Source organism: Sylvia atricapilla, chromosome 2 (assembly GCF_009819655.1).
Source record: "Sylvia atricapilla isolate bSylAtr1 chromosome 2, bSylAtr1.pri, whole genome shotgun sequence".
NCBI lineage: Eukaryota > Metazoa > Chordata > Aves > Passeriformes > Sylviidae > Sylvia > Sylvia atricapilla.
In genome coordinates, this window is record NC_089141.1 from 28889274 (window position 1) to 28916945 (window position 27672).

Here is a 27672-nt window from a genome sequence, read left to right on the forward strand (position 1 = left end):
ACCAAAGAGGCTTGTGCATAAGAAAATACACCCACACTTTACAGGTTTGAACTGAGCTTACTTGTGTGTATTTTGTTAGTCAGCAGTGTCGAGAGCTTTCTCTTCTAAATACCTTTTGATTGTTTTGAAGAACACAAATGTAACATGAAATAGTGTAATCAGACTAAAACCATCTAAAAATATCAGCTGGACCAGTATGATGAATGCCAAGAGAATGAGTTCTACAGCTGGAATATAAAGTGTGTAAAACCATAAATCAGAATGTATCACTTGACACAGCATGTTGGAACCACTTATAAATGTGCACTGGAGATAAAAATCAAATTGTGTTGTTAATAATTAATATTTTTTCTAAAATTGCCTCTTTACCCCTCCCCAATCCAATATATCACTGAAATGGTTTACCTCTTCAGAAGGATGTCAACTTGCATATCCTGGAGAAATGGAGGCCCAGCAAGGGAGAAGCAGCCTAGAAGGACTGGAAGCACTGCCCTGCATGCTGACTTTAAACACATAAACCTTCCAGCTGGCCACCAGCTCTGCAGCAGCAATGTTGCCTTCAGATTTTTTGGCCTTGTCCCAGCACTTGGACTTAGTGGAAGCAGCTCTGCTGCTGCTGGGGCTGAGACGCTTGTGGCTGGAACGCGGTGTGCTCACACCAGTGGTATGCATGTGAGCTGGTGCTGGCTTTGGGAAGGAGCCTGTGTTCCTGCCTCGTTTGTCACCTTTCTTCACCCATGGTGCCCTGTTTGCTTCATGTATCCTGCAGGGTGTTGTCCATCTTGTTTGAAACTCTTCCAGGATTCATGGTTTCTTTTGGGCGATGTTGCTGCTGCCAGGTCTAGATTTCTAGATGTCCTACTGAAACATCCCTTTTCCTCAGTTCAGCATGTTAGTGCTCATCAGAACGCTCTTCTTTAGTAACGCAAATAATATTTTTTTTCAATCCTTCCCCCATGTAAATCCTTTGGATTCCACATTGCTTTCTTGTAGCTTCTGCCTGGCTGGCATTCAGTTAGCTGTTCTTTCCCTTTTCAGATCTTTCTTTTCCTGCGTAGTGCTCCTAGTTGTTGTATCTACTCCCTCCCTCTCATTTGTGCCTTACAATTTTTCTCATAGTAGTATGAGAACTTCTATACAGGGCTAGATTAATGCAGCGTTCCTTTGTAATGAACTTCATTACGTTTTCCTGTGCTGTTTTATCAGTCTTTTAATTTTATGATTCCTATGATCTATGTGAACTTGCTCTATAGATTTCTGATACTATTTTAAATACCTAGGAAGACCTAGTAGTCTCAGTAAAGATACATTGATTTGAGTTGTTATTTATGCGTGCTCATTTTTATAGTGCCTCAGGAAGCTTTCATACACAGCTCATACAGTTCAGTAGTTCCTTCAATATTTGTGTCCTTCAGTATTTTTCCTATTTTATTATTAGAAGTGTGCTAGCCAATACAAGTTTCAGCTGAACTGCTGAAGTTGTAGCTTCAATTAATGTCCCAGTGAACAAAATTTGGAGAGGAGAATTATACAATGTAAGGAAATGGATCTTGTAGCGTAAAAAGAAACAACCCCACACTCCTATTTTTTATTTTATAATTTCATTTTTTAAGCCAGCATTGGTACTGTGTTCCAGCCTGAAGTAACGCTGTGTTGTATTTCACTGAGTGACAGGATGTTTATATTGATCCTTCATGCACATTAGTAAGTAGGGAGTCCAGTAATTACATATTGGCAAAATTCCTGTTGGGATGACTTGGTTTTCTCCCCTTGAGGTCCTTCTGAAATATCAAATGGAAACAGGAGTTTTCATTTCCTGGCACTCTGAAGTGCAGTTATTGTAGACTTTGAAGTGAAATATATTAAAACTGGCTGGTGGAAGTGAAAATCTAATTGCTGCTCTGCCCTCCTGGTGATAAGCCGTAAGCGAAAACAGAGCGAGGTTGAAGTTAGTGGCCAAACTAGGTGATTCTGTGTAGTTGGGTCTTCTGAACAAGAGAGCATACTTAATGGTAGATGGTTATGCTCTCAAATGTGCCTGAATTGCATTGCTTTGCAATTTCTTGAAACTTGATAAACTCTCTAATAATGAGCTGTAGTTTGCACCAGTACTGTGTGAGATGATTCCAGAAACAAAACCATGAAACAGAATTCTTTGTATCTGAAAGCAGATAGAAGGATGAATCAAGTTCTGCATGATGACATCTGACAGGCTTTGGTTTTTGTAATTATTTTTAATTTCTTTCTGCAGTGATGGAAAAAAATAAAGATACATGATCCAGGAGCTGACTGTGCAGAGCACCATGATATCCAGGCAATGAAATGGATGTTTTCAGCCTAAAAACCTTGTTTGTGTGTTTTACTTAAAGGGATACTTTGACTCTATTACAACTTAGGAAAGTGGTTCCTATTTTCTAAAATATATACCTTTCTCCTGTTTCACAGTGGCATGCAACAATCTTACTATAATAAAAAATCTTACTGCTGAAAAATCTTACTGTGGTGAATGTTGTGTTTGTTAGTCCTGATATTAAATGAGCTCTTTATGTATAGTCAACTTTTTAAACAGCAAATGTTTTCTTTCCTCTCTAAGGGTAACTTTTATTTGTATTGGTTTTGAGTCTTGTAAAAACCATAAGAAAGTGAAAAGTCTTCATTTGTTTGACAGAGAGAGCAAGAACATTTTAAAATTTGAAAAGATCGTTGTGCTTGGTAAATCTTGCTGTCATTCTGTGTACAAACATGGGAGAAAGCATCTCTTAATACAAGTTAAATCACACTGATCACCCTGTCAAAAGTTTTACATGATAATTTTTGCTTCTTTTCTTCCCTCAGCAAAAACAGCATCTTTATTCTAACTCACTTTTTTTTTTTCCTTATCTTTTTTTATTCTATTTATTATTCCTCTGTGACCATGTTATTTTACAACTTATTTAAAACTTTACTTTTTTTTCTGTTTTGACTCTTCATCCAAATTTATTGTAGCAATTACTTTCTAATGTGGAATTAACTACACATTTGGAAAACTGGAAATTTTATGATAGTTACTTCAAATTTGTGTCCTTCCCAACTGTGTGCACAATGTCTGTGCGACAGTAAGCTGTATACTGTATCTGTGTTTGCTTGTAGAAATGATTTCTCCTTTTAAGTTATTTTTCTTTATCTTTGTGGTCAGTCTTTGTACAGATCTTTGTGTGTTAATGATAGTACGTGTATTTTTTAGGGCCTCAAGATGACTGTGAATGTACATGCCTTAGAAAAAAACTTGTCAGGTTTTGCCGCTGTATTTGTAGAACGGAAAGCAGATGTGGTTTAACACTCCTACTGTTCTTCTTCCTACAGACAGAAGCTTGTTAAAAAGATGTTTTGCATAAATTTGATGTTGTTCTGGTACCTTATGGCGTTCTCTCAATGAATAAAACATTACTTTGAAACAATGATTTGCATTAAAACTGTCTTGAAAGACTTGTATGGAAATTTGTGCAGTCAGTCACATTATCATGATTAGACATTAATTTAGCCCTGTACTTATGTATATTTAGCCCTATACCATGTATAATCTTCGTGGACGTGGTCTGGTTTAGTACTCTGATAGGCTACCACATCACGTAACGTGATTGTGGACCTTCCTGAGCTCCACCCTGAAAGCAGGTTCATCGTGTTGCTCGTTTCTGTTGGGAAGCAGTTGTAAATATTTCCTCTCTAATGGGAAGCTTTCCTCTTTATCCTAACCTGCATTTATTTAGGGTTGGTTTATATCTGTTTAGTCGTTGTCAGTATTATCCTTCAGTTCAAACAGCTCCTTTTTGTCTTTGGCATTGACCCACATTGTCTTTACAGAGCAGAGTTTTGTTCTGTCCAGCCGTTGTTTTGTTCAGTGAGCTGAGCAATTTTTGACCTTTCTGAAATTGTAGGCTCCCATTTATCACTCCCATCTGAGTGGAGCTTCTCTGCACCTAATGGGCTTTCTCTTTTCTTTTATCAATAACTAGAGAACAGTATATCCTACTGTTGACATGCATGAAGACATAACTATCTTCACTACCACTGTTGGAAATAAATTTAAGGGGTTTGGTGCATGCACTGATGGTTTATGGTCAGTTACCATACAGTTTAAATTCACTTCTCTGCCTCTTCAAATAGATTAATTCTACATATGGAGTAAGGATTCATATTCACATTGAAAGGCGTGTTCGTGGTCATCATATTTAATCCCATTCTTGTCATTTCAGTCTGCAAGTCTATTCATTTCTCCCTCAGATATTATAGTTTGCCTTTTTGTTGATGGGCATGTTGAAGATAAAATGTTAAGCACCAGTCTTTGGTCACTGAAGAAAACTTAGGTCACTCCCTGGACCAGTATTCAAGGAATCCAGTACTGAAATACAAGAATGCTGTACAGAGTTAAGCCCAGGTCTATCCATGTGCATTCATCAAATTTTTGATGTACCCTATTTCTTACAGGCATAGCCAATAATTTCTTTAGTTATTTTACACGTCTTCTGCCTCGTGCCTTAATTGCAATTTCTCCATTCTCTGGTTTTCCCATGGAGTTCTGCTGCAATATTTCCCCCCCATTTCAAAAAAAGGAAATGAAGTGAAAAAAGATGAGATGATTTTTTTGACAGTTTGAACTGTTTTTCTCATTTTCAACTTCTATATTTATTTCCTTCAAAGCTTGTTTCACTTCCTTGTTTGTTAAATAACTTTAGAGTTATGGGTCTGCATTGTGTCACCTTTGTCTTCTTTCTTGGTATTCTTTGCTAATTTCTGTGCATATCCCACTGCCACATTTTGATGGAATTAGTAAAAATCCCTTTTAATGACTTTATAATCTATTCTGTGTGATGATAATCCTGTAAAGGCTAGCTAGACTTTTATGAAATATGCATTCCTGAGGACCTTGGGTTTGCAAGAGGCCTTGGAGTTTTTGTTCTTGAAAGAAGTAATTTTCCTAGCAGCATGCCAGAGGACTTTATTGTTCCCCTGCCCCCATTTCCCCTTTTAAAAAAATGTACAGAATTGTCAATAATTATGTTTGCAGATAGACTTGCCTAAGCCATGCTGGAAATGTTCTGTATAATACAGGCCAAAAACTGCAGAGAAGGAGTGGCAGGAATGTACAGCTAGATTAGGTCTACGGTATTTCCTCTGTCAGCAAGATGGTCCCAGATTAAATGCTCGTAAATTTTCAATAATTTAACATAATTATAGCTTACAGGAAGTGTGGAAACCTTCCCTTCCCTTTCCTACAGAAGGATCTGTTTTCTGCATTCTTACTCCCATCCGAAGTCTGTTATCCTACAGCAATTCTCTTCCACAGTCATGTGCCTTCTCAATTGTGGATAAACATCATGGTATTTCTTTTGTTTGGCATTTTCATATTTGAATTTTTGCCAGGCTTTTGACAGTTTCATAACTAAGTGACCTTGAACAGTGACATTATATAAAATGTCTGCTGACTTCTCTTCAAAATGGGCATAGTTGAGCACTGCTTTAGAAAGCAGAAGTTTCGCTATCCAGAGTATGTAACCTTTATTCTACTTTTCAAGGCTCAATTACATATTTTCATGATTTACAGGAGGACATGGCAGTGGTCAGTGTGTCACACAACAGCATTTGAGTGAATTTCTTCCAAACCTGGTCTCTGTTGAAAGTGAATCACTACCCATTGCAACACTGTGGGAATGTGGTAAAAGGGTAGTGATTCCACAAAGAATTTAAACATGAAAAAGGCCTTTTATATCCTTGCAGACAGTTTTTTGTTTTCATCTGGGCTTCTTTTACATGCACTACTTACTTCAGAGCTGACTAGAGGAGTGAGATCTCTGGCACATCCAATTTGGCTGATTAAACTTGGTGAAATTCGTGGTTGAGCAGGATATGATGTTAGATCAGTAAGGAAGTGATTTAAAGAAGTTGTGATAAAAATCAGATGAGATTTTTAACTGCTTGAGAAGACTGTCTCAAAGTGAGATTTGTATCTCCTTTGGGAGAATATAGAAAAACTACCTTGCTCAAGGGAACTAGGTACACTTCTGCTACATGTGTTCTGAAATAACCTTTTTTCCATTTGAGTATGAATTTTACTTAAAATGTGAAGTATAGGGTTTTGATTTTAGAGGTGCTGTAATACCTTAGGGTTATGTGAACATGGTTTGGTATGTTTTGCCTTTTTTTTTTTTGGATGGATCTTGGCAAGTAGAACTCCTGAAAAATAGCTGCTTGAGTTAGGGGTGTGATTCAGAAAGGACCTGCTCACTCTTGTTCTTTGTTATAGAATGTGAAATGCTTCTGGGATTTTCTGCTGAATAAAAAATACAGAAATAGGGCAGAGGGGTTTGGTGTCTTCATAGCCTCATAAATTGTGTATTTCACTGGGATATTTGCAAATTAGATTTCAGTTTTATATATATTTAACTGATGATGTGTGAAAATGTACAGTTTTATATTCGCCTTTTTTAACAGATTTGCTCATTTTCCCTAATTGTGTGGCGTTCCCATAACATAACCTCTATTCTCAAAATTATGATTTGTGGTTAAGCTAAAAAGCTGAATCTGCATCCCTTCTGTTGAGAGATGCACCATTTCCCTTTGTTTCACTTAAACTTTGCAGGATTTCATTGCACTTTTGCTTAAGTAAGCACAGTTTGGAAAAGAAAAACAAACCAAATCTAAATCAATGTACAAGAGCTGGGCTCTTGGCTTTTATTGCTTTCTTAGATCTCTGCAACACATGTAATTTCTTTGCATTGGGTAGAATGTAAGATAGAGTCTTAGAAAGGTTTGGGTTGGAAGGAGCCTTCAAGACCATCTAGTTCCAAGCCCCTTGCTGGGGGCAGGGACACCTTCTACTAGACGAGGGATGGAGAGCAGTGGTGTCTTGCTGAGTCACTTTCTGGAGGAAAACTGTTGAACCTGTCTCTAATGAGTGAATGTAATTTTGTTAGATTTAGTTAAAGTGCGTAGTACCCAATTCTAAATCTCTGCTTTGTGTTTCTGTCCTACAGGGAACACAGTGAGTAACCTGATTTTCATTCTACCTCCAATCTATGGTGCGATTCAGACCTATAAAGATGGCCTTGAAAAACGGTATTTAGCTGCATATTTGTGTCTTACAGGTATGTGTAAAACTTAATTTGCTCTTTCATTATAAAGAGAGCTCAGATATGCAATGGAAAATATATTGAGATATTAATAAACCCAGAAGTTAAATCCAAATACTATATGTGTGGAAAGTTGACCTCAATTTGCTACACTTGTTAATGTTTACAGAAAACTTAAATGTGTTGGAGGAACATGAAATTAGAATTCACTAAATAAACCAATCAGATTTTAAAGAGATCTTTTTCCGGGTTTTGGTCCTGCTCAGTTTGCTCTGTACTTTCCTGATGATTTACAGGAGGTGTCCTGTGTATTCTACTTATAAACAGTTTCACACTACATTAAATTTTTTTTTTTTTTATATTTGTATGGGAGAGTAGTATAAGAAGTGGGCAAGATGTAGAGGGAACTGGAAAGGCATCCTTTCATAACTTCGAATTTGTTTCCAGTTCCTCTTTGGCATATATCATTCAGCCATCGTGTCTGGAAGTTTTGCAAGAATGGAAGAACATTACATTCATGTTTAGGTCAACTCAAGAGAAGTCCATTCTAAAATAACAAAATTCAGAAAAGAACCAACTTCCTTTTAAATGTTAATTGTGTGAATTTGTTCCTTATGAGAAAAAGATGTTTGAAGATGATTCAGATTTGGCAGTTTGGTCTCAAAACTAGATATCATAGAATTTCTGTGTTTCACGGGATTTCTGTGTTTGCTATAGCTCCTGTCTTTATGGAGATTTTCCCAATCTTTGGAGTGGTAAGAGATTGATAAATGCAACTTTAAGATTGGCATGTTATGTATTTAGGCAGATGCTGTTGAAAAACATATCCTTATGCTAAATGTATTCTTGATACCAGTTAGACTGTAACATATACAAGGTGCAAATTCACAAATTTTCAGTTCAGTCAGCTTTGTTGGTCTATGTGAAAGGCAGCAACAGTGCACTGCTTTGCATATGGTCTGAGCACTTTCTAATTAGTCATTTGTAGGCTTTCTGTGGTTTCAAGTAATTACTAACTTTAGTCTCATATGAAACAGAGAGAATTCTTAAAGGTCAGGGTTTGCTTTTAAAGACATGGTAGGAAACGGTGTGTGAATGTTGGCTGAAGTTAACTTTGGGTGTTCTTGAATGAAAGTGTCCCATACTGCCATTCCTTTAAACTATGAAAAGGAGTCCCTTAAATTAAAACTCAGTATGAAACTATCTTCACCGTGATTTGTGGCTACCTCTGTCAGTGACTGTTTATGATGGACAGTGTGCTGCTATCTGACCAGAATGTCAGGCTGTCACACTGGCATTGCTCATATCCCATTTAATGTCTAAAATATAAAAAAAAAAAAAAACACAAAAAAACCCTTGTCTTTGATCACAGTAAATACCTTAGACTTGATTTTTTCCTCTCTCCTGCGTTGCTGAAGGGGAGTTCAGCCTGCATTTGGACAGCAGTGCTGGAAGGCAGTCTGGAGTTCCATCTAGGCCCTGCTCATCTTTGACTGAGTTGGCTTTGATTCCTAACTGAAATGATAAATGGCTTGATTTTTATCTCATATTTTGGAACCTAACATTAAGGGTCTCTCCATTTCCCTTCTGCTTTCTGTCTGCTTCAGTTTTTGTAACCCTATTTTACAGCAGTTGAAAGAAATGTAGAAGACTTTATAGAGTCTCGGTGAAAAACAGAAACAAGATGATTTTGAATCACAAACCACTTAACATTTGCTCTACTACAGAATAAAAGCAGTGAATGAGAACACAGAAAGAATTTTAAATATGGTTGAAATGTGTCAGGAACATTGGCATTCTCTCTGTGCATGTGACTGAGCAAGGAGCTTACTGAAGTGGAGATAGAATAAGTGTACAGAAAATTTCTTTTTGTAAAAAAGTACCAGACAGAATTTTTTTCCATTGTATGAATTTTATGTATTAGCAGGTTTCATACTATTTATTTAATTTGTAACAAATAAATGTAGGCTTAATCTGTGAAAAGATGGTGAATTTAACACCAGCTTGTGAGTTCACTTGAGGCAGCGTGCTTCATTAAAGACCATGCAGCAGAGCTTCTAACTGAGAGGTGTTTTGTCAAAGTAGAAATTCTCTAACAATTCTGCTGTGAAGATGGGGGTGGAAGGGAGGGTGCTTTAGTTAGATTTTAACAATTTTGAATAGGCACTGAGGTTTTACAAGATACTAAAAGACAGCTGTCAAAGCCAACATTAAAATTAAATCTGTTAGCATTTGAGAACATAAGAGGTGTTGTTTCTAGACATTATTTTGATCCAAATCAGCTGTTTCTTTTGCATGCTTTCAGACATTTAGCTGATTGTCAGTTCCTTTGTGTTTTACCATGCCGTGTTCAGTGCTTGACTTTCATACCCACAGTTTCTTTGGTTGACATGTATTTCCTTTTTTAAGTAAATGCATTTTGAATTATGGAAGCACTGTTTGTTTCACATACATGGTAAGATCTTGGCAACACAAGAAGGCACGTTTCTAAATAATTGTTCAAATAAATTTCCTGTTCATACTGGTGCCAAGACTGAGTTACACTTTTCTGCAAGGCTTTTGAGATACAGCACACTGTTCTCAGCTCTTTTTTCTGCTGCCTTTCAGCATAAAGTGCATGTTCTCAATTATCTCAGTAGGAACTGGATATGATTTTTAAGCTATAGAGAACCATTTAATCTACGTATAAACGATGAAGAGTAATCTTAAGGCCTTATTTCAGTATATTGCATCACCTGAAGTAGGTGGAACAAATCATTCCACCATTACTACCTCAAGGAATTAGCAGCTGGTTTTGAGTAGTTCCTTATGATTCTGGGGTATTGTATCAGGTTCTAAACAGGCCAGTTCCTCATGCATCCTGGGGAACTGTGATTCTGAAATGTTCATATTCTAGAAGTGTCTTGATTTTTTTAAAAATGATATGTGTGTATATATAGATAGATAAATATATGTAAAGTGTAACTTCGTAACCTAAGGAAATAAGAAGGCATTCAGGGAAGTAATGCTTGTTAGATACTTCACTTGAAAATTGGAAGGATTGTTCTGGTTCGTATTTCTTTGGCCTGTTTAATGGGGCTCAGTCATTCAAGCAGTGCCAAAATGGAGGAAAGAAAAAAAGTGCAAATTTTTTTTTCTGTATCAGGCATAGCCCTAGGAACTCTTAAGCAACTTACAAAATTTAATTTCTGGTGAAACTCTGTGCCTGTGAAAATGGTTGTCAGAACCTCTTCAGTCAGAGTTAATTCCCTTCCTCTTACCTAACACCTGTAGAGAGGCTCCCAGGGCTGTGTCAGTGTTGGTAAATCAGCTGTGGTTGGGAGCATTCCTGAGTGCTGAAGCCAAGCAGCGTGGAACAGCCCATGTCTGTTCACCTCAGCCTCCAAAACAAGGTGACTGCATGCAGATTCCCTGCTGAGTGCCTGGACCCTGCCGGCTGCTGGGCTGTGCCTGGAAGCTGCTTGGGGAAAGTGCTCCTTGGCACAGGCCAGATTCATACCACAGACTCTTCCAACAACTCACTGGTGCAGACACTTGTACCACAATGGCTGGGTATAGTACCAGCCAAACTGGAGTTTAATTGTAGAGTTGTACCTCTGGAGTAACCAGTGTCTCTCATGTCTCTTATGCTGTGGAGGGAAACCATTGCAACACAAAACAATCCATTAGAAATAGATAATTTGATTCTACTTTTTCATCTTGTTTCTTCTTTAACGTTTAATGATGCAATGTGTTGTTGTTACCTTTAATTAAGTTCTATCATTGTAAAAAAATAAAATGGAATTCAGCTCCGAATTAAAACGTATGTGTCTACCTGTGCAGTCAGTAAAGCCAGGAGAATCATTTGACTTTTCCTAAAATACCTGTTTGGCTAGCTGCATTGCTCTTAATAATAACATTCTCTGAGTGGAAGCTTTGATGCCTAGTTCATGTATAGCTACCTGAATAAAAGTGTGAAATCCTAAAAAGCAGCTTTTTCTGTAGAGGATTTAGCTCATAATGAGAATTTTGAGTGCTGATGGATAGTCACATCAAACTGAATTATCAGTGGTTATGTGATGCTTCTGATGCTTACTAAAACTATTGAAAAAATCCCTCCAGCTTTCAAATCCTGGACGTCTATAGGGTTCATATATAGAGCTGGATCTTTTGTATAATATTAGGTTATTTCTAGCCATAGGTATTGCCCTTAAGTTTTTTGACAATATGTGTATGAAGTAAAGTTTATAGATGCATTGTTTTTACGTCATCATAACACCACTGTTTTATTCACTGGAAGTAACCACACAGAGTGTTTGCTGCAGTACAGAAAAAGACCCTGTTAGTCTACATGGAGCAGCAACCCTGACTTTGCATTTCTGGTCTTCTAAAGTGCCATTTTGATCTCATAATATTGTGACTTAATGTGTATTCTGTGCTTAGTCCATAATTTATATATATATATATATATATATATATATATATATATATATATCCCCTGTAACTTGGGAGGTTCGTGGATGTAGAAAATGCCAAGTGACTTGTAGTATTTATGAAAACAGAGTTACAGTAGTTAGAGAGGAAATGATGTTTACTGCTGCAGATGGCGTTAAAGCTTCCCGAGCAATATTCAGCTCTTAGTGAGTTAAGCTCCTTTGCAAAAGGAAACACCTAAAATAGGAAAACTGTAACCCCTGCTTACAAGGTAAGGAGCAAATTTATTGTTCAGTGTGTCTGTGGCTGTATGGGAGAGTTGCTTCTCTTGAAAACTTGTGTCATTGCAGTGATCATGATCACTCATATCTTGAAAAGTACAAAGCTGGCAGAATGTCTCATTGCAGATGGTGTTTGTGATGTAGACATTTCTTAGAAAGGTCTCAAGCCTGGAACCATAAGATTTGTCCCTGTAAGCTTTTCTTGTTTCAGATATCTATTTTATATAGGTAGATACTATAACTAAAACATTGTTCTACAATGCGTAGTAAAATTTCATAATCGGAGAAACTCCAGATGTGATTATTGCACAGAAGCAAGAGGGATTCTATTCATTTTAACTGTAGAAATTAACTATAGTAATGGGATTAATTACTTCAAACACTAATATCTGCAGCATTCTTGATTTTTTTTCAGACTGAAGAAGAAAAATTAATCTAGAAATAATTGCTTCTTATCATGTAAGAGGAAGGGAAGGAGTTCAGTTGCTGATTGTTGAGATTTATTAACCCAAATAACACTAACAGAAACAAACAAGAAAGCCCCTGCAACATGTTTTGTTAATTTAAAATCTGTTGAAATTTCTTATGCAATGATTTTGCCCATACTTGATAATGACATTTGTTACAAATTGTAAGAGTTTGTATTCTGTGACAGCCAGGATAATGGATGGCACTGTTTTAATGATGATCTTAATGGGTTTTTTCCTCCAGAATGAACAGTTGTTGTCATATATTCTGTATACATAGAAAAATGGCTATGAGAATTTCTCACTAGAATCTTAATGAAGGTGAAAGCAGTTGTTGCTTATCGTTTGGAAAGATTTTTCAAAAGCCAACCAATGTAATCAGTTTACAGAAGCGCATGTGGTTGTTTATTTTCTGGTAGGAGCTGTGCTTAATTTTCCCAGAGAAATAATGACATTGAGGTGTTTGGTAATACATTTTGAAATGTTTCTGTATTACAGTTTTGTGTTTCAATAAAGCTACATGCTTAGGTATTTAATTTCATTGAGTAAGTGTAATAATCACAGTTCTAGTTAATAACATCTAAGGAAGCATCTCCAGACATGTCTCTTGACTGTTTGGCAATCCTTTACAGAGTGCACAGAAATAGAATTCTTGTTTATGCATCAGTGAAACTTGACTGGTGTGTGTAGGCAAGGGGATACTCTGCTCACAAAATATGGCAGCACTACTCAGTAGTCAAGGCTTGGGTGCAAATTACTTGGCTTTCTCTGAAACTACAGTCTGAGGTAAAACATAATTTCTTGAAGGAAGACAAGACATCGCATTAGCGTACTTGTTCTTGCAAAACAAAACTGAGCTGGTGCTTAATGAGTGCTTTACTGATAATATTTCTAAGTAGTGAATGATGCATTAAATACTGTACCAGCTTTGCTCTAAACAGAGAACTCAAACTTCCAAGAAGCATTATTCACACCTTACTGAAAAAAGTATATAGGCAAAAAGTAATAGAAGTAATTTCAGAAGTAAATTCAAAATGTGTAGAGACACATTTATTTTTTTCAAATAAATAGAAATTATTTCTTTGAAGCTCATCTTTCTATAAAGAAGGCCTGGAAACAATGATCTCATTTCACAAAACTAATACATTCTATGCAGGATTGGTTTGTTTACCTTGAATTTCTACTTCTGAGTTCTAGTAGCAATTCACCTATGCTTTTGGACCACAGAATAGCCTTGAGTTGGAAGGGAGCCACAAGAATCATCAAGTCTAGCCCTTAAAAGAGCAGCCTCTGTGGATATCAAACCCCAGACCTTAGTGTTATTAGTACCATGTTTTATGGAGACGACAAAAAGCTTTTGATAGAATACATGTTTTAAAACTGGACAGTAAGCAGAAATACTGAGAGGCTTCCAGGAGTACTAATTAGTGAACCAAGCTTTGCCTCATAGAGGGGTTGGAACAGAGAAATTTTAATTTACTTAAAATTTAAAAAAATAATAGGAAAAATATAAATTGATATGTAATATTCCATTCATTCTGGATTCCCTCTGCTCCTCTCCTCTTTGAGATTACACTCAGCTCATAGGATACAGTATTGAGAGGAGATAAAGAGGACACTCACAGCCATGGCCCCTAAATTCAGGGTTTTCACTGGTGACTAATATATGAAGTGGAAGGCTGTAGAAAAATTGGAGTTTGTCCCTGCAGATGAATGCTGATATTCTGATTTCTTTTTCAGTGTTAAGCATGCATTTATAAGTTAATGTACCTGAAAATTTTCTCTGTGTACTATTATGCTGATGATAGTTTTGATTTGTTTTCAGCTGTGGGATTGGGATCTTGGTGCTTCCACATGACCCTGAAGTATGAAATGCAGGTGAGTACTGATAAGTAGCTGTGAATCATTTTCTGTGTGTATCTCACTGTATAGCCTTATTGCCATTTCTTGGCTAGATGAAACTTGTAAAATTAGTTAATCTACCTTAAGTGTCATTGTACATGACTCCTGCTCTCAACAAGCCAGTAATGCAGGACTTGTTTCAATAGGTATTTTCCCCTGATTATATACAGAAATATATACTTGCATCTAAAATAAGAGCTATCATCAATTGCTTATGTTGATAGAGGACACTTTATCCTTTAGGAAATCATGTTGTCTTTTTGAACAATATGTTATTTTAAAATAGTTCCCGCAGCTTTGGCATAATAGTAAGCAGTGTAAAGCAGAGCTATTGCTATTTATTGTAACTTTTCTCATCTTTATGTTTCTACGTTTTCTATGTTTTTATCTAGGTGTACCTGTAGCATTAATACTGAAATCAGTATCTTCTGAGTAGTGGTAATTGAGTCATCTCTCTTATTTTTGAGTAGACAGCATTCTATAACAAGTCACAGGACAAAGGGATTATCCTGGTATTTCCTGTTTTCTAAAGGGACACAGGAATTCTTGTCCTGTTGTCCTCTTTTAGGTCTGCAAAGATTAAGGAAATGCATATTTGAATGAAAGTCAGGGTGAAGTGGGATTTTGTTCAAAATTAAGAAACCTACATTTAAAAATCTGTTCTGGAAGTCTTTGTTCCCACCACAGTCAATGAAAATACAGTTAAATCAGTGGAGTGTTGAAAGGCCGTTGGCTGGGCTGAATCGTTCTCCAGACTCTGCTGCCAATCTTTACTCAAAAAAGATTAATTTGTCTAAACAGATATGTTTAGTGTTAATTTAGACCCTGTGAGTGTTCTCTCAAGCTTCCAGCTTCCATCCTACAGACGTGCAGATTTCTTAGACTCTCACCCCATCTGCCAGTCTTGGATGGGTGTATTGGAGGTGACAGAGCATCTCACGTGGCATCAGGCAACTCTGCTGAGCAGCTGAATTGAGTCCTGCATTTCTGCTGATCACAGTGGGACCTACATATTGCTGATTGTTTGATGTTTGCTTCCATAATGCTCTGGTTTGTGTCTCTGGCATGTGGTGGAGACTGTCAGCTTCCATAGGGCATACCATGGTCACCATGCAACAATATTTGGTGCTTTTCTTGGAATGAAAAAGGTGATTTGTAGAGCCATTTCACCACTCCCTCCCAAGTTAAGGTGCCATTGACCTGTATTCGATGGTGATACTGCCTCAAATTTCCACCTTTTTCATATTACTTCCCTCAGCTGCTTGTTCTTATCATGGTCAGTATTTCAGATCCTCTTTCTCACACTGATGCTGAGGTGAGCAAGGGCACCCTGAAATTGTGATCATTAAAATGATCCAAACTTAAAACCTTTTATGAAGGGGAGATTGTGGGTTTTTGTTTCATTTCAGGTGGGGGGAGTTTTGGGTGTTTTTTGGTTTTGGTTGGGGTTATTTTTCAGTTGTTGTTGGAGGTTTTGTGTGTGTGTAGGGGCTTTATTTTTGTCCAAGTCACTTTGCTGCTACTTGCCCAATAGTTCTGGTGTTGCATCAGAGCAACTAAGGGGCCTATGAACTGTGGTAAATAAAGGGGGGCAGAAGCAGATGAGAGGGAAGCAGGAATGTCTTGCATCATCTTGTCAACTGATGTAAAAGGCTTCGTGTGAGGCAGAGAAAGTACATTTATTTTGGCAGCCAAGTGAAATCCACAAGTGGTCCATAATTATTCCGATTGTTTGCTTACTGATCACCATGGAGGAAACAGTTTAACCAGGAAATAAACTTTTCTCATTCATTTTATCTCTTGTTAAAGAGATAAAAATCAGCATAGCTATTTCAAGGAAATTTTTTTCACTTTTGTTTTGCAGTCTTAATACTGGAAATGATATATTGAGTTTGCTTATTTAAAAAAAATTTGAAAGTTTCTGTTCCTGAAAGCAGTTGTTTAGAATACTTAAGAGGAGATCACCCCTTTTTCTGTATTTTTAAAGGGAATCTGCTTGATTGGATTCTTGAAGAATGCACAAAATGCTTGTTTGGCCAGTGAAATCAGCTCCCTGAGTTCCCTTCTTTCCATGGCTCTTCATTGCCACGCATGCCTTTGACAGTACTCCTAGAAGCATTAATCTCTTTGGATACAGAAGTCATTGTCTTCTGCATGCAAATTCTAGTTAAGATCTTTTGAGAGGCTCTTCATTGCTACTGTAATGTCCCTGAGATGCTGCCAGCATATGAACTTAAGAGTGTAATCATCTGTCCAAATTCGAAAAATTTTCCTGTATTGTATTTCTTGTTCTTCCCCCGCCTTTTTCTTTTATTAGGCGTTAAGTGACTCACACTCTTTAACAGCCACATGAATTAATCCTGTAGCTACTTCATATCAGACTTGGAAAAGCACATCTCTGAATTTGCAAAATACTGATACTATAAAGCTGAATTCAGCTATTGGTTCTATTTTGTTCCCTCTAAAGCATCACAGGAATGATAAACTACTGTGATGGCAAGGTGTCACCGAACATGCCTGTTAGCTTCAGCTGCTACCAATGTTCCTGATACTGTCCTTATGCTGCCTTTTGTGGTCCCTGACCCTGTAATGCACAGATCCTGGGATTTAAACCTTGCTCTGCAAGCTTGGTTGTGTGCTGGCTCACCACCTGGACCTGGCTCCCTTTAAGCTGGACCAGACTGATTCCTTTCCCCTTCCTTTCCCCTTCCTTTCCCCTTCCTTTCCCCTTCCTTTCCCCTTCCTTTCCCCTTCCTTTCCCCTTCCTTTCCCCTTCCTTTCCCCTTCCTTTCCCCTTCCTTTCCCCTTCCTTTCCCCTTCCTTTCCCCTTCCTTTCCCCTTCCTTTCCCCTTCCTTTCCCCTTCCTTTCCCCTTCCTTTCCCCTTCCTTTCCCCTTCCTTTCCCCTTCCTTTCCCCTTCCTTTCCCCTTCCTTTCCCCTTCCTTTCCCCTTCCTTTCCCCTTCCTTTCCCCTTCCTTTCCCCTTCCTTTCCCCTTCCTTTCCCCTTCCTTTCCCCTTCCTTTCCCCTTCCTTTCCCCTTCCTTTCCCCTTCCTTTCCCCTTCCTTTCCCCTTCCTTTCCCCTTCCTTTCCCCTTCCTTTCCCCTTCCTTTCCCCTTCCTTTCCCCTTCCTTTCCCCTTCCTTTCCCCCCCCCCCCCTTTTTTTTTTTTTTTTTTTTCCCCAGGGTAGGAAATTTCAAAGCTAAAATGAAGTTTTTGACTGTGCAGTTAGAAAATTATCCCAAACCAAACAGAATCAGGCTGGCTTTATAAAAGGGTTTGTGTAAGCTGCTTACTGCTCTTAACAAGCCTCATTGTTTAGAATCATATGGTTATGAACTGGTAAAGTATCCTGTAGCATTAGTAGTAAAGCAATTTCTTTACAGGCATAGCCATCAAGAACTCTGAGTGATGATGGAAAAAGGTCAAAATCTTTTTTGCATCTAATTCTTGTTTTGCTTAAAAGTCACGTTCTAAAAGTTCTAAAAGCCCTTACTATTAATGTTCGTTTAACATATTAGAAATCAGGGGCTGTGGATCTTCATTGATCCATTTGTATCCTTTTTCATTTCCATGATTTTCAGTCCTTCTTAAGAGAAGACGAGTTTAACTGCATATTTATATGCAGAAATTCATGAAAGTTCTTTGATGAGAAGTTTTACCAGAAAATGATGCTATGATTCTTTTTCCTACTAATGTTAAATGGAAATTTGAGTGTACCTTCTATTGAGAAATCAACTCTTTTGTGATTAGAACTTTAATTTCATTCTATTAAGGTGGCAAGTTCCTGGACAAGTAACTGATTTAGCTCTAACACACCAGTCTTCTAAAATATAAAAATTATTTAGGACAATAAAACATTATTTGCAGCCATAATTTCTGGGGGAAGACCCCAACAAAACAGCCCACAAGAACCCCACATCAAATAAACAAAAAACACCGTCTCTGAATTAAAACAAAGTAAGAAATTTCTAAAATTAGGAAGTAAACATGCAAGTATATTCCCCATCCTAATAGGCTAAAATAGTACTTTATGCTATGGAAAAATCAGGCTTCAATTTCTCTGTCAAGTAAGAAAGATACTTCTGACTCTGAGGCCATAGATGGGATGGTCTTCTTCAGCCTGGCTTTACAGAACTAATTCCTACTAATATTTTAAGAGGTATGAGCAGCAAAAATGTCAAGATTCTTTGAAGGCGTGGGTGTTTATGAAGCATAAATTCAAAAGATTCACAGTAATAAGCTTTTTAATGCAGCAGTTTGGGTAGGTGAGCAGGGCTTGACAGTGCTGCATGTTAGGGTACAGTCAAGAAGATAGATATCCAAATGACTTAAAAGCTCCTTTTTGCTTAAGACTTACCTATCCTTAATTAACTTAGACAAGCTTCTGAGTTAAAAGTAGCTTTCATGTTTTGATGTCTTTGCTTTTTTAGCTGTTGGATGAACTGCCAATGATATACAGTTGTTGTGTGTTTGTCTACTGCCTGTAAGTATTTGTTAATTTTTTTTCCTTGAATATTTATGAAATGTTAACTTTTGAAATGTAGAGTCTCTGAAGCCCAATTTAGCATATATATAGAGAAAGCTTCTGCCGCTTTCAGTGAGACCTGTTTTTGTACAGCATTATGATATTAAAGTACCAGGCTGGCTTTAGTCCTAGTTTTTGCTAATTTAGATACATTTTACCAGTGTTTTTTAAAGTAGGGAAAAAACCCTACTCATTAAAGACTTAGTGTAGTATACAATCAGAGCTCAGTGCTACTTGTATAAAAACAACAGACATAATAAAATCAACTTCAGTAATGCCTACAAAATTAGCAACATAAAAATTCATTTGAGCTGGATTTCTGTGATGTAGTTTGGCTCGAAATGAAAATTTCAGGTTTCTGGCTAAGCCTGCTTTTCAATCATCTGGAAAATTAAAGGGACATTGTAAGGAGTTGAATGTATATTTTGGGGAACATGCATGACAGCTGAATGTGATGCCAGGATGTGTTCTCCCATTTAATTTTGGGAGCAATGTAGCATTTGACAGCTGTAAAGATACCTTAAGTTGGCTTTTTCTTGCCTGTTGCTGCAAGGTCTGGATTTAATATGATTTGTTCTGTCACTTGGCAAATCCAAATGACAAATCAACTTTTCGCAGACAAAAAGGGAAAAACCCCATCTTTTTGCTTTTGAACATATCAAATATACAGCTGTTGAAAATTGTGATGTCTTGGTGAAGATTACTGGTAGCTTGCAATGGAGATGGGATGCTTTAAGACTAAACCCCTATCTATGGAAATTGCCCTCAGTTTGTGACTCGTACACTAGTGCAATTTGTACAAACTCAGGACCAGAATCATAATGCCTCTTTTAGTGAAAATATTTCCATTGTAGCTCCTTCTCTCCTTGAAATTGCTGTTGCATTTGTCCGATTTGAATGTGATTGGAAAAAAGGTTGAGAAATGGCTATAAAAATATATCTGAATTTTTTTTTTTTTGGTTCTGAGGTTACTTTATTATCTTCAAAAGCAATGAAGTCTGTTACTGCAGACTTCATTTATAGCTACAATAAGATTCTGTGTATGTATGTCTGTTAGCAATTAAAATGCTCAAAAAAATGAGCTAATGTGTAGTTTAGGAGGCCTTTAATAATTGTTTTGGTTTGTTTGAAGGTAGGCTGCAGGTGATTATGCACAGGACATTCCCTTATACCTCATTCAGTCCTGCGGATTCTCAAACTGTATAATTACTTCATCAAGCCATTTTGCAATGTAGCACATTGTGATGCCTTTAGACTTTTTGTTTTCCAAATGTGATTTTATTTCCTTTTATCAATTCATGGTGGTGTCTATTTCTCCAAGTTTATAAACAAAGGAACTAGACAGATGTAACTTGGAATTATATAGACAACTTCTTCCAGCCTTGATGATAATGGGCTTCTCAAAATTCGTTTTTATTGGATATTTTGGACCTTTTTTCTGATGGAGATGCAGTCTGGCATGTGTGTGTATTTCTACCACAACTGAGGTGAAGTGTAGAGATTGTCAAGGTAATTTTAATTGGTAGTTTTACATACTGGTAGCAGTCAGGTGGTTTTACCTTCCACTTCTACCAGTACCCAATCTAGCAAATTTGCTGCGCTGCAAATTTGTAGTGAAGCCATAAACAATTACATTTTAACAGATCTGAGCTGACTGTTTTGTAAGGCAGTCCTTTTCCTACACTGCTGTTTCCTTAGTAAGGTTTTTGACAGCTGTGTTGCATTTTAAACTAATTTTTACTTTGCCATCCATTATCACCCTGTTGTAAGAACCTTCTGAAAACACTTCTGCTTCACAAACTCTTTTCTTAGAGTGAGTTACTTCTTAGCATATGCTTGAGCTTATTGCTGTTAGAGGTTTTTTTGCCTCTATTTTTTTTTTTGATTCTTAAAAAAACATTTATTGTTAAGAGTATAATTTTTTTTCTTAAAATAATGTATCTTTATTGAAAGAGTTAGAATTTCTTGACAGGCCTAAGACTAATTTGGATCAATTTTCTCACAAATTTTTAAATGTTATACCTTGGAAATTGCATCCATTATAGGTAAGTGATGAATGGTATCTCTCTCCCTTATCCTCTCTTCCAGGTATGAATGTTTCAAGTACAAGAATACAGTCAATTATGCACTCCTTTTCTTGTTAATAACATACAGCGTCGTAGTCAGCATAGTAAGTAACTTTTTCTAATATGGCATTTTCACCCTTAGATTGGCAGTTTTTCTGACAGTGGAGGAATGTTATAGATGCAATACTAAATCTCCATCACTTCCAGTCAAGAAACAAAAATTATTCTTTTGTTGGGAAAATTATGTTGCTGGCCAGAGAAACCTGGAACCTTTCTATCTAAACTACTGTATAGAATAAATAAGGAAAAAAAAAATAATAATCCAGTTGCTAGAATAGGAATGTGAGAAAAACAGTTGTCATTGACTTGATATGAGACCTTGGATAAGGTCTCATATCAAGTCCTCACCTGTGTTCCTCACCTTCTCTCACATTAATTCATCTGTAGAAATAAGAATCATTCTATTTGATTGCAAAAAAGTGAACTGTGATACCCAGTCCAGGATGCAGACTGGTGTTTTAAAATAGGCAGAATAAGAGAAGAACTTAGCTGTTAGTTAAAATGCTTCTAAATTTTTTGTGTCACAGCTAACATGACTCCCTTTGTCAGTGGAGTGTTCTTCCTTTATGAATAAATTCAGTTTCATGCTGGCTGTCAACCACAGATGGAATTTCCTATGTAATTTTTATTGATAACCATTTCTTTAAAAATTAAAGTATTATTAAAAGTCATCTTCAGCTGCCAAAACACTTGCCTCTTCTCTTCTGTTTCTCCTAAAATTTTTTGCACTTGTGGAACACCATGCTTAAGGTCTGGTGCCCTTCCTTCTTCTAAAACGTAAATAAAATTAACTGTATTACAAATAGGAAGAGCTACTAGCTTTTTGTAAAGTTAATTGAATTGTTAAATTATTGTCAAAAACGATAGTAGCAAATCAAAGCTGAGTATGTTTTCTTCTTGCAATGCATATTGAGAACATCTGGTAACTTCAGCATCTTAATTGGTTTTTTATACGTTCAACTCTACCAAATTATGTTAGATGCCTTATGCTTGATGTTAATGTTTCTATTTGTGCCTCTTAGTTTAAAATAATTTCACAGTTAAAACCTCATATTCTGCCAGAGGAAACTTCAAATGTTTGATCAACTTTAACGGTGCATGGATAGGCACTCATGGCTTGATTCTAACAGGAAAAGCCTTGGCAATATTTAGGTGAATAATAAGATGATGATTCTGTTGCAAATGATTTCTCTTTTTTAATCTTGGCAGGTTTACCTAGATTTGAAAGAGCCTGTATTCCATCAGGTAAGTGTTGCTCTATTGGAACAGCTAATTTTGGTTTTTAATTATGCTGTTTTAATAGAATGTGCTACGGTATTTTACTGCTAGAAGAAAGATGGAAGGAAAGCGCAATTTCCTGTTTGCTTTTTCTTTACTATTGCTGCCTGTCACGCCACCATCCTCTTACTTAGTGACCTGAAAAACTAGAATGCTTCAATGTGTGTTGTGTTTTAGCCTTTGACCTAATATTTCCCATGGTTTTCATCAGTGGCAAGTGAAATGAGGTGACCCTAAGGTGTATTGTGAGAGAAGAACAGCTAAATGAGTCTTTTTCTGCTGCTTTCCATTAGCAGCTGCTTTGAAACTATGACCTTACATCATAAGATGGCTTGATTGACTTAGTGCCACGTTCTTCTTCCTGCTTGAGTTTTTTAACCACTCATTTTTACTTTGTGGAAATTCAAGGTGACTTTAAGCACAGATGCCTTCTGGGGTTATGTAGCAGACTGCTTTGTACAGGCTTAATGGCATATTTGGTATAGGCTGCTTTTGTAGCAGCCCAAGAATATTAATATGCGTTCCCTGCCTGTGGGGATAGAACTTGCATCGCATACCTCTTCACAGGAGGTTAGAAATAATGCTCATTTCTGTATGCCATGGGTAGCTTGCCTCATTTATGATTTTTTTGATTGGGGATAACAGCTGAAAAATGGCCACGCAAAAAGCACCGAGCTCTCTGCAGGAGGAAGCTTTGAAGCCTTAATTTTTGAAATTGGTACTGCCACTGCTTGTCAAAATGTGCCTGCTGCATCAGCAGTTGTAAAAATGATATGTGGCTCCTGTTGGTGGATTACTGAAGTGCTGATCAAGAGAATAAATCTTCAGCTGCTTCAAATAATCTCCCCTAGAAACATGAATTGTTTGTTACCCTACCTGTAGATAAAAGAGAAAATTGCAGCGTGGAGTTTTTTGGTGATACTAATTAAATCCTTTCTTTATTTCCCCTACTTACATTTCCAGCAGAAAGATACTGGCTGGGATGAAAGTGACAATTTCTGGTGCTTTTACTGAGCTTGTCATAACTGGTTTTGAATGAAGTGATTTAGAGTAGCTTTGTTAACAACAGTGGCAAAATTTACTATTTATAATAAACTTTTATTTCTTTAATCAATTATTTGCCCAAGCTGCATTTACTGCAATAAATACATCACAGCTTCACTGTAGTCTGGTTTGATGCATTGGCATAGGTATTGCCCCATGTCACAAAAACTAAAACAGTAGATATTATAACGTTTTGGGAAAAAGGGAAATAGGGAAACTTTAAACTGTTGTCCCAGACCTTTAATTTTTGGCATCTGGTTTCTCTTAGGTTCAGAATATGAATTCCCTATTATAATTTATACACAAGGAATCAATGTAGAAAATATTTGGATCTCATAAAAGTGTTGGACTTTTTACAAAAACTCTTTGCAAATTGATTTTTATGGAGAACATATAGTTATGGCCAAATTCCAATTGTTTAAGTACTGTACTCATTTTTTCACAGTCTCTACCAAATATGTTGTAAATCCTGAGGAAGTATTTCCCTGACTGCACAGCTAAGCAATGTTATTTTCTTAATACTTATGCATTATTTTAGAGTGCATTAAAAAAAAAGTTGAATTATTTCTGTAAGCATTTTCAAACTGCATTGGTCACAGACTTGAAGTAAAATTAAATATGTTCATGCAATCATAGTTTAAATCACGATCTTTCTAACTGGGTTAGAAAGCAGCATCAGGAGATAAAGCAGCATTTGGTTCCTCTAGGTGTTTGTGTGTGATCATTTTAAGGTTGTCAGCCTAGCAAAAAGAGGAAGAACTACAAGGACAGCTTTTTATTGTTCATTGTTTCAGTATGAATTGTGGGGGTTTTCCCTCTGGAAGGAGGCCAGTAAGAATGGAAAAAAGGATCCTGTTATATTTAGCAACCAGGATCCAAGCCTCATTTTCCCCCAAATCACTTTCTACTTGTCTTTCCAATTTAGGCTCATAAATTGCCAGCTGCCAGCAGAGCAGAAAGGTGATATCAGTTTGTTATCCATGGCACAGAGCAACAGAGCCCAACTTTTTTTTTCTGCATCCACATATTAAGAGAGATCTTTAAAGGTTTTAGTGCTTCAACTGAAGGAGAGATGAGATGTTTTGGGCAGTTTGAGGCAGCACGTAATTAGAGGGCAAAAAACAATTCCTGCTTGACAACTGATGTAGCATTTTTCCCACCTCATCAATTAAATGAAATATATTAATGGTCTTTACAGGCGTATATTGTCTTGTTTATGTTCAAATCTCTACGGCTAGAACACTCTTAGTCCTAATTTTCATGGTGCTAAACTACCTTATATCCCAGCTGCCTGGTTGTTTTAAAGGCAGCATCATTGTCACAGAAAACAGCTGTGCCTCCCCTCTCTTTTCCATCTGGCACACAAATTTATTTTCTGATGGGAATTTGATTGAGGAACTCAACAGGTTGAAACTCTCCTCAGAATTAATTTTAAATCAGATTAGTTGTTCATCCCTGTTTACCACATGTATACAAGGAAAGGACAGGGGAGGAATGGCTGCTGTGTGAAGTGATCCACAGGCATACAGAGACAGCCCTGGAAGTAGTAGTTATTCTGGAAGTTAAACTTTCAACTCAAGTCTTAAAAGTAGCCTTCTTTCTAATATGATGAGGCCTAGGAAGCTGTCACATACAAAGCAACATGTTTCGTCCTGATTTTTCTGCTTGCTGCATACCATATCTGATCATTTGCAGTGATCAAAAACCTCCTTCAGCTAGTGGGCCAAGCTATGTGAATAGTGAAATAGTTCTAAAAACCTGTTTTATTTGTGTAGTCATCTGCTGAGACAGTGTGAGGCAAATTTTATCAAACAAATAATTAAAAGGTTAATGGAAAATTAGATTAAATAGCTCTTTCTTCTACATTAAGAAATGTGATGTGAAAAATAGGCATTCTAGAATGTTCTTGTGGTGTCCCATGAGAAACCAAGCCAGCTGGAGAAGCAGATCAGAAGGAGAGTTGCAAATAGGGTAAGGTAGTGACTAGTGAAAAATGACTAAAAGATTATGAAAAAGCCTGAATTTTCTCAGAATCAGTAGCAGGACTGTTTTGTTTGGGTGGTTTCCTTTCTAACAATCTGTAGCAGGAAAAAGAAGATTGTACTTCTGGTATTTGTGATGATACAAAGTTCAGAGATATCACTGAGCACTGGGGAGGAAATGAAGAGATAACTGGGAGACCTTGAGGACGAGGATGAGGACTGACTCAAAACGGAAGAGATGCACTGATGAACAAATACAAACTATTCTTGTTGTAAACTGTTCACAGATCACCAAAGGAGGGGAGGGAGTGCCTGGATGTGTTCACTGTTTACAGCATAACAACATGACCAGGATTTTATTTTTTTTAACTTATGATAGATGTAAAATAGACATGTATTGACTTCTTCAGATTACTTTGAGTAAGAGGAAGAAAGTAAGGTTGTCAGGAAAAGGTATTTCATTTGCCTGAATTAAAAAGTTACTAGATTTTTTCTCTAGGTGTGTTTTAAATATACAAGTGCAAAGAAGAAACTGAATCAAGGTGAAATGTATATATAGAAGTATGCAAGGGAGCTTGAAACTGCATGAAGGAATGTGTTATATCCGGCACAACCTGTTCAGACTCGCAGGATTCACCATTTTGGGGAATCTATGTGGACCCACTGGATGCCTTACAGCTCTCCAGAGTCCCTCCTGCCACTAAGGCAATAGTTAATTGTAGGCTTGTGGCTAATTTATTGTGCCTTTTAGCAGAATATGTTCTTACTTTCTGTATGTTCATGTTCCCTGGTATTCTGTTCAAAATTACTTTTTCAGGCATGTCTTCACCACAGAGCTCTTTCTGTTCTGTCATTGTCCTGCTGATGAGCATGTATAAAACTAACTTGAGTGACATTTCACTCTTACACAGTTCACTGGAGGATGTCTTCCCAAGCGAGAACAGCTTTCATTCTGGCTGATGCCTCTACCAGCACAGTACTTAGGGAATGAGGAAGGATGTTCTGACTCTCCAAAGACTTGGCTCTACAAGTCTTTGGAGGGAAAGCTTGACTTTTCTGTGGCAGTGTCCCAGAAGCTCTACAGCAGCAGTGACTTGTGTGTCATTTTGCCATCACAAACATGCATCTAAACAGGACCAAACCCAGTGAATCTGAATTAGTTCATTTGGGAGCTGTCAAGGCAGCCTGTGGTACTACACAGCTGTAATTGTGTCAATGTGTTTCAATGTGTTTCAATGTCATCTTGGGGTTGTCCTTCCTTTTTTTTTAGCTCAGATTTCTTCTCCAGAAATCTAAATCCCTGTAGAACTCAGTTTTCTTTTTGCAAATCACAAATACAGTTTCCACATTCAAGTACTTAAATAACTATCTTTTGATGGCTGATTGGGGTATTAGATTATCTGGTTGCCAAGAACCCAAAATCTCTCTCAAAATCTCATGTGTGCCCAACATGTTTACCAATATTTGGGGCTGATAAATTGACTTTATTAACCAAGGATGGGTAGAAGGTCAAGAGCAGAGGGAACAGAAGTGGAAATAGCAGGCTACTGCTGCTTTCTGTACTAGAAGGGTAGATGAAGAACCAGTTTTGTATGCTGCCCCTCTTAGTGTCGAATACCGTCCTCTGACTGATATAAGTGAATTTATGTATGATTTGCTTAATTGCGTCTACATTTAAAATGCTGCCAGACATTGAGCCCTGAAGTGATTAGTTCCCATTTTTGAATTAGGAAGTTCTTCATATTTGGCCTTCTTATGAGGTAATCCACAGTATATTCATCAGACTTTGGGTTTTTCCCTCAATTGCAAAGATACCTTCAAAGCTGAAATATGCACAACTTTATTTGCATCTGAAACAGCAAAGAGGGAACTGTCTAGTGGTAACAGAAGACTGAGATTCTGATCTTTCCTTTTGTTTCAATTGCAGTACGATGATGTTCTTTGGCTTACAGTTTAATGGCAGTGTGAGACAAAATAGCAGACAACTTGCTTGGTTTGTCATCTGTCACTTAAGTTATGTGTTAGCTAAAGAAAAGGAGGACAAAGGAATGGAAAAATTTGAGTTAGCTTGAATAAGGCAAATTTTTCTTTTTTAATGTAATATTGTACTTTGTCCTTCTTTGGCTGGATGGGTAATACCTAATAAAGTTTTACCACGATAAAAATAGTAAAGCCAAAGATGGTAAAGGAGATAAAGAAAGAACTGCTGCCTGACACCTGAACCAAGTTGTGCAGCTTGGTGTGTAGCCCTCTGGTAAGGAACAGCTGAGGGAGGCATGCAGCTACAGTCTCTGCATATCACAGCAGCACCTCCTGAGTGCTCACCTTCAGTGAGGAAGATTAGAGCATGCAGAGCAGAACAGTTTGTTGTTCCAGTCTTTCACAGGCTTTTAAACACAAATGTGTTTTACTGCAAACAACCTGTTTGGGTGGGGAAGCAGAAAAGACAAGAAATTGAAGTGTCAGCTATGGACATATTTTTCTTTAGTCACTGCAAGGTTCTTTTTTTTTTTTTTTTTTTTTTTTTTTTTTTTTCCTTCCTCCCTCC

At 37.1% G+C, this 27672-nt stretch overlaps 1 protein-coding gene across 1 annotated transcript in view; it reads left to right on the plus strand.

Moving 5' to 3' along the window:
• The window catches only part of ACER3 (alkaline ceramidase 3), a 56490-nt gene that overhangs the window by 12242 nt on the left and 16576 nt on the right, over window positions 1–27672 (plus strand). Inside the window, exons 2-6 of the mRNA XM_066341220.1 lie at window positions 7011–7121; window positions 14093–14145; window positions 18600–18652; window positions 20783–20864; window positions 22030–22065. Of these exons, the coding sequence (XP_066197317.1) occupies window positions 7011–7121; window positions 14093–14145; window positions 18600–18652; window positions 20783–20864; window positions 22030–22065 (335 nt within the window). The remainder of the gene's footprint in view (window positions 1–7010; window positions 7122–14092; window positions 14146–18599; window positions 18653–20782; window positions 20865–22029; window positions 22066–27672) is intronic.